This window comes from Dasypus novemcinctus, chromosome 18 (genome assembly GCF_030445035.2).
Source record: "Dasypus novemcinctus isolate mDasNov1 chromosome 18, mDasNov1.1.hap2, whole genome shotgun sequence".
Lineage (NCBI taxonomy): Eukaryota > Metazoa > Chordata > Mammalia > Cingulata > Dasypodidae > Dasypus > Dasypus novemcinctus.
The window spans coordinates 38,232,183-38,249,330 of record NC_080690.1 but is presented as its reverse complement, the minus strand read 5'-3'; the positions used below and the strand labels follow the sequence as shown (position 1 = coordinate 38,249,330).

Here is a 17,148-nt window from a genome sequence, read left to right as displayed (position 1 = left end):
GGAAAAGACTAGGAGAATGAATACATAGGAAGAACCCCTGTAGATCAAGAATCAAAGAAGTAGTATTTATATGGGAGATAGAATTCTATTACCTTGGAGGAGGAGCCAAGCTCCAAAAGAGAAAAAGCATGGAACAGCTAACTTTATCAAAGGAACCCAGAGAACATAAGTAGTAGGAAAGAAAAGAGCTGCTCTGTCTTGTTCATCTTACCCTCATACAGAGCCTGTCACACAGTAGATTGTCATAGGCACTTGTCAAATGAATGAAGTAAATGAATAATTTGGAAGTATTGCTAAGAAGGATGTTTAAAATATATGTATTTAAAGGGGGAGGGGGAGAGGCAAGCCTGTGTCCCTGTCCTTGGTCCTGAATAATTGTGTTTGGATAAACAGGATGGTTTCTTAATCCTGGCACATCAATGTCCAAATTTAACTAGTTTTTCTTCATTTGAATTTTCCATCTTAATGAAATTTTAAAAAGAGTGAGATTTTTTGAGCTGCGGAACATATTTCATGCATTTGCATAGCTGTCTGCATATACAGTTCTATCATGCTTGACACTTAAAAATATTTTCCCTACCCCCTCTGGGAAGTTGGGGGTTATGTGTTTCTCATCTTTCCCTGATGTTATACTTTAGTTCAAAAATAACAGTCATTATCACTCAATTATTCAGTGACCAAGTGTAGCACCAGGTGCAAACAAAAGTTCTGACAACACTAAAACATGCCCTTGTTACTGCAAAGGTTTAAGAGCTTTGCATTTATGAAGCTAGTGATCACGTTACTCACTAAATTTGAAGGAGATAAAACAGAAGAACAGCATAAGCAGATTTTTTCTTTTTCCCTTTTAATTTCATTTTTCTTGGTATTAAGGATATGTATAGCAAAATATATTACTTACCTTTTCATTTTCTTCATTATTTGCACGGGCAAAATCAACATCTAAAATATTTTAAGGTTATTTATTTAATTATCTTGACAATCACCTTAGGTTTTTTTCTTTTCTTTCCCATTTAAAATTCATGTGCATGAGTGTGTATGAACTTACACACACATACACACAAACACACAGACCTAAATCAAATACAGACGCTCATCTGGCCCAAAGGCTTGAAATTACAGATGACCTCAAATGTAAAATAATTTTCTAATTTTATGCAGATATCCAACATGGTAATATAGGGGGTTATAATACTTCTTAAGAAACTCAACCAAAGATTAACATTAACACTTTTAGATTTAAAAATCTTATTTAAATATTTTTATCAATTTCCAAATTTTAGGAAGTAGGTCTATATGGGACTGTAGATCTATCTAACTAGCACTCTAAAAGGAAAATTAAAATATTTTCCCCACGTACAAATGAAAATTTTGCTTCCAAAGTAAAGGAACTTGAATGTATCATTTACATGCTTTTAGGAAAAAACCTGTCACATTAATCAGAAACAATAAACAATAATTGGCTTTATTGTCAATATTAAGTAACAAATAATTTGGACATTTTATAATCTATATAACTATAAATGTATGTGAACTTTTTACTCAAACCCCAAATTTCTGACAATTCCTCTTTCTGCTGATAAGGCCTCAACATGAGCAAAATGTAATAAAACATTGAAAAATACATATGCTAACTTTAAAGGTTTACTAATGTAGATCTATCTAAACATTTACATGTGTATTGACTTAACTAACTGACTTGAAGATAAACAACATGCAGACAGAAAGGAGACCAGTGGCTACTAGGGGCCTGGGGTGAGGAAATAACTGCAAAGGGGCAGAAGGAACTCTGTGCTGATAGAAAGATCTATGCTATCATGGGTGGTAGCTGTTCCAAGGGCTGTACATATTTGCCCCAACTTATCAAACCATGCATTCAAAATTGGTAAGTTTTATTGTATGTAAATTACATCTCAATAAAGCTGACCAAAAAAAACCCACAAATGACACCTAAGAATGTAAGTTTTGGGTGAGTATAAATTATAATATCTGTAGCTTACCTCCCTAGTACATCACATATGCACAAATGTATATGACGCATCATTATATTACAAAGAATGAATAAAATACATAGAGATTCCCCTATGAAACTAGACACACACACACACATACATACTACCTCCCTCTCTCTCTCCCCAGTCTATCTCTAAGAGCAAAAATTAGGTAAGACTCCAGATTTACCATCCTCTGCCATAATTACCACTTACCAGTGCTCAGTCTAACTTAGGGTAGAATTGTGGTAACTTCAGGGAGTGCCTTAATTCATTTCCCCTAGATATAACCACTCAAAAATTTCCCGGAGACTTCAGCCTAGTTTCACTCAAGGTTCATATTATTTTGATCATAAAATAAGAAGGGGAGCCCACCAGGAGCTGTGTCTCTGCCTTTATACTAAAAGAAAAATTTAGGCAGAGAAAAATTCAAATAATGGAGGAAGAATGTAGGAGCAAGCCAGAATGGTTTGTTGTGGCAAAATATTCTCTTACGGTCATAATGATAGCTCACTTCTCCTTGATGGTGCTTCCATCCCACCCCCAAGGGCATCTATAAGTAGAAAAGAAAAGAGAAAAGCACTATTAATGAGGACTGCAATGTAATTAAATAATTTATGAAGGGTAAAATATTAGAGCCACGGGAACTTTGAAAGAACAGATAGACTACATGTATCTTACCTTCAGGTGAAGTATTTAAAATCCTAACTGTCCTCAGCAGTGCCATTATGCCAAGAAAACTAATTGGGAATATGGCAGCCTTTTCAATCACATTAAACACACCAAGCCCAATTTGAAATCACACAGGAAAACACTGAATTAAGAACAAAATAGATTTTTAAAAATATTAAACTACTTTAAGAGCATCAAAAAAGTGTCTGTTTAGTCCATCTGTGATCCTTGTTCCTACAGTCTCAACCAAAGGAGACACAGATTTCTGCATCCAAAAAAATAATGAATTTTTGCAAAGAGCATAATATACATGTTTTCAATTTTACTTAATAAAAAGTAGGGCAAAGTGAAAAACAGGTGCCTCTACAGATGGAGTATGCTAAACACATGTAACACCTCCAATAATATTGACCCCCCTTTTGCAAATTTAAAACCTCCCTAAAAACCTGCATTTTCAGAGTGCTAAATATTTGGAATCTGAAAGGGTGAGATTTATTATTTTGCACAGTAACGCATCTTCAAATAATATCTCAGGCTAGTTTTGAAGAACTGCAATTGATATCTTTTCCATATATACTTAACCTCATACAGATTTATTTGATTCTCAATAATTACTATTCTCCGGTAAAAGGCATATGTTATTACGGTACACTGCACTCCCACAAGCTGTCCATTCAGTGTATTTTAATAAATCTCTGCCAGAGCTGTATAAATTTGATCCTGTTTAAATTTAATAAGGATCAGAATATATCAAAGCACAAATACCCACGGGAGAAATAGATATTTTGCATAGTTATTGAATGGCCTATTCAGGGATACAATATGTAAGACCCAGACCATCAACCTTGAATTAAAAAAGAGAGATTAATGTGTTCAAAGCTGGGTACTTGTTAAATAACATATGAAATTAGTATTTAATAAAACATCTTCTCTATTTTGCTGCTAATGGTATCAGTCCTAATACAGCTTTAATATCAATATTCTCATACAGAATTCTAATATTTACAAGAATTGTCAGCAACATATTTCTTAAATAGCTGCATTTACTTTATAAAATGCAATACTCTATTGAGCAGAGATGGTAATTTGGAATTTGGTGCTTCCTATTCTTCTAAATAATATAAATAAGATAAAGTAATTAAATAAAAATTATATTTCCCACAGGTTATAGACATTATGAACAATGAACTACTGTCAAAAACACTCTCTTCTCTGAAAGGATGCATTTCTGATTTGAATCCTATTTCAGTGATCATTAACATTCTGTGGTTGAACAAATCATTTAGATTTTTTTCCCCGCCAAAACGTATACTTGAGTGTCAACGCAAAGGACAATGACTGATGAAACTGGATTTAGAAGTTGAAAGAAGATACAGAAGGGCAAAGCATCAGTTATCAGGAAATTCTTCCCCATAGCAAAGATGGCTTAGTGGACAAGTATTGTCAAGAAGATCAAAGAGTAACAGTATCACTCAAGGCATGAAAAACCAACCACTTCTAGCACTGAAAGTCCTGGGTAGATGAATGAGCTAAACTGTCTTTACTTATCTACAAACATGTTGGGAGGCACAAATTGTTTAAAGCCCATGAAACCTAAATTAGCGCAAGCATGTTCCATTCAAATCTACACTTAAGTTATTCTCAACCACTTTCATCTTATTTAAACTAGAAATGTAAGGGCTAGTTCATTCATCAAACATTCCAACTGATAAAATACACTCAGTTGGTCCATCAAGGCCCATTAGCCAAGGTTAGGGCTTACTATCAGTTAAGTGTTATGAGATAACCAAGATTCTCTTCAATGTGTCCAGCTCTGTGAGCTCAGTTTCTCCTGAATGCCCCTCACTACATCTTCTGTAAGCATCTTAGTGTACTCTACCACTTTTGTTTCTTTTGGATGAGGCTGGGTAAAAATGGGAATCCTGAAAGAAGAAAGGGGCATGAAAGTTGAACAATCAGCCATTTTTCACACAGAGAAGAGATGCTCAAAAACCAGACCGTACTTATAACAAACTAAGCAATACAACCAATGGACAAACACAACCAAAAGATAACAATGGCCAACAAATCTGGAATGTGGATGCAAACAGTACATGTCAGATATGCCCGATTTTATGAAGCATCAGTATGAAAAATCCAGACATAAAGCAGATCCATAGGAGTAATTAGTGTTTTTTTTTAAATCCTGAAATAGTATCTCTAAATCCATTTAAAACTGGCTCTTAATTGAAGGTCTTCACTTTTCCAGTGAAAATAAAGTAATTCATAATACCATAACTTCTCAGAGAAACTTCCATTTTCGAAGACCAGGCTTAGCACAAGGTCTAGTATCTTATGTAAAATCCAGGACTTTGTCTTCCAACAAATACAGCAAGAACCACTACCAACTGTTTACAGCAGTCCAAACTGAGAAACTCCATTCCATGTCATCTCTGTTTGCTCACCTCAAATTACAGCTCTTCACCCTTGATCAGTGTCAGCCCAATTTCAGTTATTTGTCTACCATCTTCATGAATTTTGCCCTTCAAAGCAGGTTCGCACCCCCTTATCCAAAATCTTGGGACCAGATGTGATTTACAATTGGGACTTTTAAAATATACTGCACAGTTCATCCATTCTGTAATACCTCTAGAGGGCTGGGCAGCAGCCGATAATCAAACATAGGAATATTTCTGCAGCAAAATATCTGAATATTCACACAAAAGGAGATACATACAGAACACAAACAGTCTTACATGAGTTCAGACCAAGTTGTGCTGCAAATGTGTTACCTAAAGTAATTTTTAAAAAACAACTTTGCTTTTCAGAGCTTTTTGTAATTTTGAAATTTTGTGGAAGGGACTCTTAACCTTCACTTCTTAATTTAATCATTTTAATAAAAATAAATGAACTTTTCTATTAACAAAAAGAAACCTAATATCCTATAAAGTTGGAAACCAATATCCCTTACCATCAATAGAAGGTAATCATTAAAAGAAATATAATAAAAGCAAAACAGTCTATTCAACTCTAGGAAACTGCTAGCTACAGAAGGGTTTGTGACTGAGTCCTGCCTTCTGTGTATGTGTCTGTGTTTAAGAGAGATTAGCAAGCATTAGGTGTTAAATACACAGGGCATAAACTGATTTTCTCATTGATGTAATAAGGAAGATTGAAAGGGAAAATGGAAAGAAAACTTTCCATGTAATTCAATATGGCTTAATGATGTATCTTTGTAGATAAAAATCATATCACACCCTACCAGCAGTAGAAACCCCATACCAGTTCAGTCTAGTTGTTTGCCCCAACTCCCGACCAGTCCCACTTCTCTGCCAGATGTCTGGAAACACACAGAAGATTTTAGCATCCAGGCTCTAGCTCTCTGAGGCAGCTTGGTTTACTTATTTCACATCATTGAGGTCATGTAGTATTGGTTGGAGAAAGTGGCCATGGTGGCTGCTGGGGGTAGGGAGTGGGAGGAAGAGATGTGATGTGGGGGTGTTTTCGGGACTTGGAGTTGTCCTGGGTGGTGCGCTGCAGGGACAGTTACCGAACATTGTATGTCCTCCCATGGCCCACTGGGTGGAGAGTGTGGGCTATGATGTGGACCATTGACTATGAGGTGCAGCGGTGCTCAGAGATGTATTCACCAAATACAATGAATGTCTCATGATGATGGAGGAGGTTGTTGTTATGGGGGGAGGAGTGGGGTGAGGGAGGTGGGGAATAAATGGGGACCTCATATTTTTTGAATGTAACATTAAAAAAATAAAGACAAAAAAAAAAGTTGAAGAAGCTTGAAGATTAAGAGTACCAGCAGAGACTTTCAGCTGAATTCCAAATTTATCCCTTCCTAGTCCATAACCCTGAACAAGTTATATATAAATCTAACCATGCCTCCATTTCCTTATCTGTTCATTGGGGTATTAATTGTACTTACTTTACAGTGTTGTTAAGGACTATATTTACGCATATGTACAAAGAGCTTAGAATAGTTCCTGGCACATGGTAAATACTCCACAAATACTAACATTATTCCATGTAAGCTACATAAAACCTTCACCTATATCTATTAATAGCAACGATGTTTCTTTCCTCTAAACAGCAAAGACATTTAACAGCTGCGTTCTTCATTTAGCTCTGGAAATTAAGGTTTATAGATCTTGTCTCTAATAAACTGGAAGCCTAGGTCTTCTTCAGCAGAGGTTGCCACATGGCAGCCCACAGGCCATATACAATCCTTAGACACTTTTGAAGTAGTTGCCCACATCTCGCAGGGCTGCAGTTGGCCAGGGCAGAGTTGCAACCAGTCCTTCAGAGGAGACTGTACTCTCTTGTTCTCCCCACAACACGGCAGGCCAGCTACAGTCATGGGCCACTTTCCTGGTGCCTATAGGTTTGTGATCCCTTTCTTGTGCAGACTCCATCCAGTACGTTCAAATATCTTCTGAGTACAGCTGGCCCTGGACTGAGGGAGTTGCCAGGATATGGTGCCTCAGAAAGTCCTGGGCAAACCAGGACAAGATGGTCACTCTATGTGTGCACAAAGCTCCCAAAATCCATAATCCAAGCTTCTCTGATATTCTGGATCCCCATTTCCAACTTCCATGAGCAATATTTCCCTTATAAATCGCACTTCTACCTCAGAAAATGCTTTCTTCATTCTTTCATGCATTTCACATACACATATCTTCACTGTCTCCTCTACAGCAGCCACTGGGGGTGGAAGCAATGAACTAAAGAGACAAAAATTTCTGCCCACGCAGGGTTACGTTCTGGCACTGCAGAGATATCCAACAAATAAAATAAATGAAATATGTAGTATGTTTGATGAAGGTAAGAGTGTGAAAGTATCAGGGTAAGAAAATGGGTTCAATTTTATGTAGGGTGATCATCAAAGGTGTCTTTTCCCGAAGAAAAGAACATTTGAGGAAAACCTGAAGTATGTGAAAAAGCGAGCCATGAAAATATCTTGAGAAAAAGGGTTTGGGACAGATGGGAGTAAACCAAAGACAGAAGTATGCAAGGAGATAGTTGAGTGGCTGGAGGCAAGAGAGCCAGGCAAAGAAAGTGAGGTCAAAGAGAGAATGACAGCCATGCTGTCAATGCCACGCAGGCCATTCCTTTGACTTTTACTCAGAATGAGCCAGTGAGTCACTGAAGAGCTTTGAGCAGAGGGTTAACAAGACCTAGTGCTCTTATTTTTCTAGAACAGTCATCAACATACAGTTGTTTCCACTTCTGGGTCCTCTGTCAACAGATTGACATAGGATCAAACAGTGAAAAGAATTACCTCAGTTTATCTACTGGGATTTATGAACTGTTGGCTAACTTTATATTTCACTGGAATATTTTGTGTTTATGAAGACATTCTGATGAACAATACTTTTTTTTGGCTCATGAAATTTTCAACATAAAAGAACTGTGAATTCCTATTTTGAAATCTATTGTGCCATTTTTATTCTGCCTGTATTTTAATATAGCATCAATATTTAACTACTCATTAAATGAAGTGTGACTTTTATAGTGAAAATGTCAGTCTTTGCAGTTCATTAAATTCATTTAAAGTATAGCTGGTCGATTTTTTCCCCTGGAAGAATAAAAGGACAATGAATTGAAGGCATAAACTTTAAATTTAAGCATGTGTTTTCTTCAAAATTAACATTCAGGATCTGTAACATTATTCATAAGATTGAAGGGCTATTTGTATCTTCCTGCATTTTAGTGACAATCGTCTTTATAGAGCATAGAGCTGTTTATCACAGTTGGATATGACCAGTGGAATGTCACTGTGGACATTAAGACGTCATAAGCTATTATGAATCTCTGGAATTCTGCATGTAGTATTAAAAAAACATTATCTTGAACTATGGCACCAGGAAAAATAAACCCTGGAAGATGTGAAATTTAATAACTCGCTGAATCCAACAGGGCCTAAAAGTGGTCTATTTCAGCCTTAAAAAATAATTCTGATAAGACATTAGATTGCCTGAAAGGAAAGGATATATTAAAAATGGAACTTGAGAAGTGAATCCAAATGAATTTTTTAGATGTTCACAATTCCTTCTTCCTAAAATTACTATGATTTACATGGATGGAGAAGTAAATGCAAATGATTTCAAAATCACCACATATATGTGTTCATGATTACAAAGTCTCTTAATGAGCATTCAGAAGACTTTGGCATCTAGCAAGACATAAAGGAAATGAGTGCTGGCATGCCCTTCCCCTTCTCTCAGAGAGCTCAAGGGGTACCACAACCACTCCCCCTGGCGCTGCCCACCTTCGGAAACCAGAAATCTGAGCAGGACATTTGAAGCACATTAAGCATAAAGTGCCTAAAAGATAGAACCTAAACTCTGAAACGTAACAGGCAAGACCTTTAGAAATCTGACCTCGACCCTCCTCTCTGGTCTCCCCATGGGGAACCCCCATTTTCCCCAAAACTCTGAGCCCTCCTTGCTTTTTCATGACTCTGTGCCTTGGCATGGGCTAGGTCCTCTCCCTGCCATATCCACCTCCAATGTGCTTCTGTCATGGTAAAATTCCTAAAGAAGTTTCTTTAGCTGGAGTGATGATTGCAAAAGAACAACTCTATTGTGTTCTCTTCTGGTTTCAAACACCTAAAAGACAAGGCATTTAAGAGAAGAAAGAGAAAAAAAGAGAGGGACAGTTTTGCTTTGTTGATTTTTAAAAGTAAATTTGCAGAACCTGACAACTCCATGCTTTCTATGTCTGATTACATTGCACCTAATCAGGTACAATAAATAAAATGACTTGATAAATGGAAAGGCTGATGATAATCTTTCTTTCCTTTATTTTCTTGTTCATGTATGTATGTATTTATTTTTATTTATTTTTGCAATCCCTGTATCTTCTTTGAGGAAAGTAACAATCTACTTGGTGAAGTTTGTAGGCAATTTTTTTCCTTTGTCCTTTATCCTGAAGCCCTCCTACTAGAAAGGAAGTGAAAAGAAAACTTACCAGAGTATCTACCTAAATTATTAAGAGAGTGTAACAGATACAAAGTAAAATAATAAATCAAATTCTACTTCAAGCATCTGGCCATTTGCAAGAAGCATCACTTAGTGCCATCACTAACTTTACCAGCTACGCCAAAAGGGCAAACAATAATTTCAAATCAATGGCTACTGTAAAGCATTTATACATTTATTTCATTGCTTCTTTGCTATCAGAGCTAGTGGGGCATGAACTACAAAGGCAATAACTAAAGGAAGGAGCTCTTCTCAGGCCTCGGCACCTGTCCTCCACTGGGAAGTCCATCAAAGTCTCATGGAGACCATCTGGGTACACATGAACACAAGCATATACACACAGGCACACATACCCCTTGCAATATTTTCCAATATTTTGTTATTTTTCCTACTCTCTCCCTTCCCAATTATGGCATGCAGTAATATTTTAATGAAAACCTGCCTAGGGAACCCAAAAGGAAGAGAAACTGAAAAAGTGCAACATTTCCCATTGAAAAGATGTCTGCAGGTAAAGTATTTGTTCCTTCTTTTAAATAATAAAACTATTGGCATGCCCAGGAAGAACTGAATGTTCCTTGGTTTTAATCTAGATCTCCGAGAATCACTCTACAAGAACTGCCCATGTTATCCAAAGTAGTTACTTTTTAATAAGAATTTCCTACTACCGCTAAGACATTCTCCAATATTCCCACTGGCCTAAGTACTAGCATACTTTTCTGCCTAAATTTGTAATTCCCCAAGTTTAATTATCCCAGAACAATCTAGTCATCCAAAACCAATGAAAACCAATGAAAGAATTTCTCCCCATAAACCTATTCAGCAAGAATCTACAGAAGCCTGGAATGTCCAGGGAAAGATTCAACAATCAGGGAAGAAATGAGTTGCAGAAACTCAAAGAGAAGAGAATAGCCAAGGCAGGAGATTACGAAGCCAAGAGATGAGGGCACACCGAATTAAGCATTCTTAAGCAGACTTACATACATAATGAATTGGTCAATTCTGTCCAATGTTTCTGAAAGAGATTACCCTCCCAACAAGCCAAACGAGTGTTCAAGGATGGTAGCTCGGATGGATTCCTGAACAAAATAAGTGTTAATCACTTTATCTCCCCCAATCTTTTTTGTGAAGAAGAGCAACTTTTCATTTCCATACAGCCTTGAAATCGTTAGCTGGCAGGATGGGGGATGGAGGAAAGCTGGTTAGAGGATGCGGACAATGAAGTCCCTGAAAGGGGGGATTTCCTGACAATAAAACCCTGATCAGAGACAGAGAGGGGGCATTGTTGTTCAGCAACACTCCCCTTTCCTTTGGGAATTCCAGGCATAGTAGAGAAAGGAGGGTCAGCTTGACAACTGCTTTGGAAAGGATCTACCAGGTAGGCTACATGATTTACTGCTTGGGAAAACTCTGAACCACCACAGTGCATTTTCTTGAAATTTGTTCTTTTTAATACATGGCTCTAGAGGGTTCCGTGAGACAGCCTCTCAATTGCCCAAAAATACTGTCGCATTAGCCTATGACATCTTGAAGCAAAGGACACTGAATATTAGTGTGAAATCTTGCTACCAGTTACATATTGAGACTCTACTACACACACTAGCCAGTTCTGGTGTGTGAGGACACAGTTTAAACAGAACAGGCACTATCACCTCTCTCTGGAAGTCACAGTTTAGAAAGCCTAACCTATTTATTAAACTTCTAGGCATACCATACTATATGGAGTATTCATTCCATAAATACTTGTGGATGCATGAATAAAATGAATAAATTAAAATTGCTAAGCTTGGAGTTTATGTGACCGATGACAAAAAAATAATAAATAAAAATACTAGCAGATATACTGGGAAGGACCAAAGACATGAAATAATCCACTTGAGGATACCGCCACAAAATTAAAAGAAATGGGACAAGAAATGCAAATCCTTCACATGTAGGTTTTTCTAACACAGACCCAGTCATTGGTGTCTTAATCACCCCAAATAGCTCTGTGGCTGATTTAGTTCAAGTACCCTATAACAAAGGTGAGCCCTAATTGAGCCAATTCCCCAATTCACGGCCAATTATTCCCTCTAATGGACAGAGACCTTCTCTTCCAAACCACTATATCACACAGCTTTGTAAATTCAAAAGATATTATTACAAAAAAAAGATATTATTACAAACCCAGAGGGATTCCCAAACAGACAGAGGGAGAAGGAAAAAGAAAGAAAATAGATATTAGGTCCTAAGACAGGTGTAGATAATTTTATCTGGTCCAGGAGCCTCCTTCCTTGGAGACCATCTACTACTTAGCACGAGGACTGGCCTTAGTTATTCTGAAGAACACACTGTGATAGAGGCTCCTTTTAGCTCCATCAGGCCCTAGAGAAATAACTGCCCTATAATTATCTAAATGCTTCTGTAACAAAGGCACAACCCCAGTTAACACTTCCTAAATGACAAAACCAGAACACTTTCCAAAATATTCCTCTAGCTCAGTGGTTCTAAACTAGGGGCAATCGTGCTCCCCACCCAGGGGATATTTAGCAATATCCAAATATCTAGAATGTTGAGAGACATTTCCAATTGGGTAGAGACCAGGGATACTGCTAAACGTCACACAATGCACAGAATAGTCTCCTGCCACAAAGAATTATCCAGTCCAAAACAGTGCCAAGTTTGAGAAATCCTGCTCAAGCCGAACACAAGGATCCAGCCATCAGCTGCTCAAGGTGTAAGGTCCTCCAGACATTTTTGTTAAATTATTGGGATACTCCAATGCAAGATTTTTCTCCTATAATCCATGTTCAGCAATCTATCCATACCTTACGAAATTTACCATATCTTGGGAGAATAATCCTTAGAATAATAATGAGAATTGCCAACATTAATGAAGTGCTTAGTATATAGAGAGTTCATTCAATGTTTATAACATCCCTACATTGTAATTACTATTATTATCTTCTAAAGATAAGCTTTATTTATTGCACACAATAACCCTAGGATACCTTTAGAACCCTCTGGAATGGAAATGCTATTCTAAGACTCCCTTTGTTTTGTTCACCACTGTCTAACCAGCAGAATAAAGTCTCCATTTTAGAGATGACGGCGCGGAGAGGCTGAGGGAATATGCTGGAGATCAGAACCAATAAGTGGTGGTACCCTGACTTAAACCGGGCGGCCTGTGTGACTCCCACATCCTGCCAGCCTGCCAACGGGCTTGCTATGTGGACTCACTGAAACCCATTACGCCTTTGGGGTCTAACCTTAGATAAGAGGAACTAACAATAACCAAAGGAAGAATGAGTCAGGCTGCTTTCCAAAGTTACCAAGTAAAGTTTTCCCATTTTCAGGAAGCTGATTAAACAAAGCAGTGACCCACGTCAATGGTAAAGTGTATTTACAATGCCAGGCATTACTTTAAAGTAAGCTGAGAGGGTGGCTGGTTTTACAAGTTAACTGCTTCTTTTAACTTGAAAAGGGCTCACACGGCACTCATGGGGAGGCACCCATGAGACAGGTTTCCATGAGGCAGGCTTCTGCAGAGCTTGGAGCCAAGACAGCAACCCTTTCTCAAAGGACAAATGCCCTTGGTTAAGTGGAGAAACTCTTCCTAACCACTAGGATGCCAACTCTTGGGTCACGGACTGCATGCACAGTCACTGTACATGGTAACTGGTCCAGTGGATCCTAATGCCAGGATAACCTTGCAGCAATCTTCAGGTAAAATTTCAACCACATCTTAAGATAGATGATCGTTATGGCATCAGCAATTAGTACTTTTTGAATGATAAGTGAGTACAAACATTAATTTAAAGGCTCCAGGAGTCTGCCAATTTCCATATTTCCACCATTTAAATAGATTTTAGATTTCAGAGGGAAACATCCTCTACGAAACAAACTCTAGCAAGTAAGCATGATAAATTGAGACTTGGAGTTATCCTTTTAAAAAGAGCAAAAGGAAAAGGGTAAAGTTGATTTTTAAGATTTACAATATTGACACAATATCAAAATTTTTTAATGTAGAAATTTCCCTTTTAGAAAGATATGCATAGTATTTCTGAAACAATGCAAACATATTCCAGACACTTAAAAGTACTTTAGTTATTTATTCATAATTTGCCTTTCTGTACAAAATAATTGAGGTGACTTTAATATATATATTGGTGTTTAAAAAGAGAGGTAACAGCTAAGGAAATCAAGGCAAAGAAAAAGTAAAATTATGAAAATAATAAAGCAAAGATGATCACCACACAGGAATGCATATACTACTGTCCTGAGCAGTTACTAAATGACTTTTCTATTTGACTCCAAGCTTCTTGGCAGCCAATGCAAAGAAAGAAACAAGAATAGCAAGATTACTAAAACCTGTAAGATAAAACTAAGTGAATACGTAATCTGAGATTTCTGTACTCCTAAAACAGTAAACTGAGAAGATTCTCTGGTAAGATATCATTTTTTTAAAAAAAGGTCATTATAAAACAGGCTATATTCTCAGCAGAGCCAAAAAAATAAGAAGGATGTTCATGAAGCTATTACCCATGATTCCCCAAAATGCAAAGTATAACCCTAACCAGAGAGTCATTCAACAGAGGAGAGTCAGTGATGGAAACTGTGGAGTGGGGTACAGAGCAATATGTTGTCATGTGCATTCAACTCTCACGGTCTGGCAGGAGCCTCAGATTCAACTGGTTATATGGATGAATGGATGCACTACATCTTCTTTAGGTCTCTTCAGCAATATATTATTTCATAAAACAGAGCTTTTAACAAGGACTAGACAGCAGAGACTTCAAGACTGTCATTTCTGGGAAAAAACTGAAGAATAAAAAAATCTGTGTCAACAATTAAGTATGACAGTAAAATCTATCATCGAAAAAACTCTCCAAGAAAGCTGAATTCTAAGATATGGGGTTGTGTTATAATGGGAAATTTTAGTTGACTGGTGTAGTCAAACAACAAGCTGTCATCTAATATATCTGTTACCTTAAAGCTGAATGGCCTCCTTTTTTGAAAATATACCTTTTCTTTTTCCTCTCTACAACTGGATAGACTTTTTAAAAACTCTCTCCCTTATATAAGAATCTTCTAGATCGCTCTCATTCAGCATTACTTTTCTTGCCTTCAGTTATCACTGTATATCAGAATTCCTTTAACTCCACTTAGTTTTCCATTACTTGGTTTCTGCCTTGGAATTCCTCCAGTTTCACCCTAATAAGCATGTAGGCTCGAGAAAGGAGAGGAAGGGGACTGCTGACTGTACCCCGTCATCTCGATCCCACTCGAAGCTCTGGCATTTCTAAAGTGTCTCAACAACAAAGAGAAGTTCAGGTGATCAAAGCTATATAATCGCAACTACAGTGTTTTCTAAGAACCTAGGATGGAGACACACCTTTAAAGAAGGGAAAACCTAGTATATGATTTTACCCTATTGTAGAAAACTGTTAAACCAAAGCCAGGACTGGACAGAATATTTGGAAAACTACCAAGGCAGACAGAATGAGACTATTACGCCACCAAGAAAGCTATTTATTATGAACAAATGGACTTTGAGGGACAGAGAAAATAACTACTTCAAATTAATATTTTCAAAAATAGCTGAATATGTCTAAGCAACGTGCAAAACTGTAAAGGCAGACAATCCTAGTTTGTGGCACTAAGCTATAACCACTACAATGGCTGTCAACAATGACCTCGAGCAGAACTCCAATGTTTAAGGAAATTTACCAGTTTATTCCTAGTGTTTTTGTTGAATGTGGCAAGCATGATACTAGATATCAAGTCTTTGATGTCAAATTGTGGACCTAGAAATTTATCCAGTAAGCCAGTGCTCCCAACATCTATCATGCATATTGGATTAACTTAATACATTTTTAATTTAATAGTTCTGCATTTACTTTATGGGGTAATTTTTATATATTGCAAGCTCTTTATACAAGGTCACCATATGCAGTAGTGATATAAATTAAAAAGTGAGGCAATGTGGAAAATATTTAAATAAATAATACCAATGGTAGGCAGATACGGCCAAAATGAAGACTGGAAGCCTGGTAAATCGTTGCTATAAACAAAGATAAGCCACTAAAGTCTTTTTTAGAAGGCAAATAATAGCATAAACTGATATTCTTTTGAGGATTAAACCAGAAATGGAGCATGGATTCAAATGGAGGTAAGAGGAATTTATAGTACAGGTATGCTTGGAGGAACCTGTGGCTATAACAGTGGCCCGAACTAGAATATTGGCAGTGAGAAAGAAGACAGAGATGAAAGAAATCATTAGACGAAAAAATGAAGAACATGTGAAGACTCTCTGTGCTAAGGGAACAAAAGGGGTCAAGTAATCAAAAATTAATTTTGATTGCTGCATCTGGGTAAGTATAAAAATGTGGGTGGTGCTAAGAGAGAGGAGAATTGCTCTACAGGTGATGAGAAAAGCGGATCATGCTAGAGATAAAAAAAAAAATTGGGATCTTGGGTTTGACTGCAAAAGTGGTCACAACTTTTCCTACCTTGTATCCATGGCCTCTGTAATATGATTTTGCAGCTCCTCCTATCAATAAATGGAATCTATTTCCAACCCTTGAATCTGGGTTGGTTCTGGGAATTTCTTGGGCCAGCAGGGTATAGAAGAGGGGCAGTGACTGAGCCTGGGCCTCACGGGCACTTGTAAACTCCCGCTCGCTCTCAGAATGCTGCCACCATGGGAACAAGCTGGGCTAATATGCTGGAAGATGAGAGACTATCTGCAGGAGAAGTGAGGGGACCCAGAGGGCAGCCAGCCAACCTCCAGAAGCAAAGCCTCCTCAGCAACCTGCAGTTGACTGCAAACACATTCGGAACCCAGCTTAAAGGAAAAGTACTGCCCAGGAGAATCATGAGCACAGCATACGTCTTGTTTAGGGGCAGTCTGTTACACAACAACATATAACAGACATTAATAATATCAGAGAAGGGACAACTAAAGGCATAAAACTTAAAAGTTAAAAAAAAAAAAGGCCAAAAAGCATAGGACCAAGCTTATGGAGGCTACCTCCAATCCCCTAGGAAAAGGAGGGAAAGCAGCATACAAGATGACAGAGAAAAAGCCATCAGAAACACTCAAATGTATATTGTTAGGAAACCAAGCAAACAGCAGCTTCGGGGGAGATGGAGAGATGAGGGTAAGGTGGACATTTCAATGAGTCATCAGAAAAGTGAACCCCAGGGCCTCGAATAGTATGTGGCCGAAAGTAGGCATGCTGTATAACTGCATGACTGAATCAAGTGTGATCTGGCAAGGCAGAGCTCACTGGGGGCGAGTGAGAAGAGAGCTTCAAGAGTACAGTAGAAAGAAGAGCCCGTAGTGCATTAGGGAGTGCCAGGCTGGGAAGAGAGAGGACTCTAGGTAAAGTCCACTTGTTTGAGGAATTGTTCACATAGAAGATGTTAGAGAGGGGGTGGTCAAAGGAGTCAGGAAAAAATGTAAATGTGCATGGTCCTCTAGGACTTTATAACTGCAAGTAGGCCCAGAACCGGCAGCATGGCGGGGGCAT

General features: G+C 37.8%; 1 protein-coding gene across 8 annotated transcripts in view; it reads right to left on the bottom strand.

The window, feature by feature from the left end:
• TOX3 (TOX high mobility group box family member 3) overlaps positions 1-17,148 on the bottom strand; it is a 106,328-nt gene that overhangs the window by 72,548 nt on the left and 16,632 nt on the right. The window contains exon 1 of one of the 8 annotated variants that reach the window (XM_071209170.1): positions 2,487-2,525. The exons of 6 other annotated variants lie outside the window; for them this stretch is intronic. In XM_071209170.1, coding sequence (XP_071065271.1) covers positions 2,487-2,492 — 6 coding nt within the window. In that variant the 5' untranslated portion in view covers positions 2,493-2,525. Of the gene's footprint in view, positions 1-2,486; positions 2,526-17,148 lie in introns of those variants that run through there. One more of the 8 variants, XM_071209169.1, reaches the window with a different exon arrangement.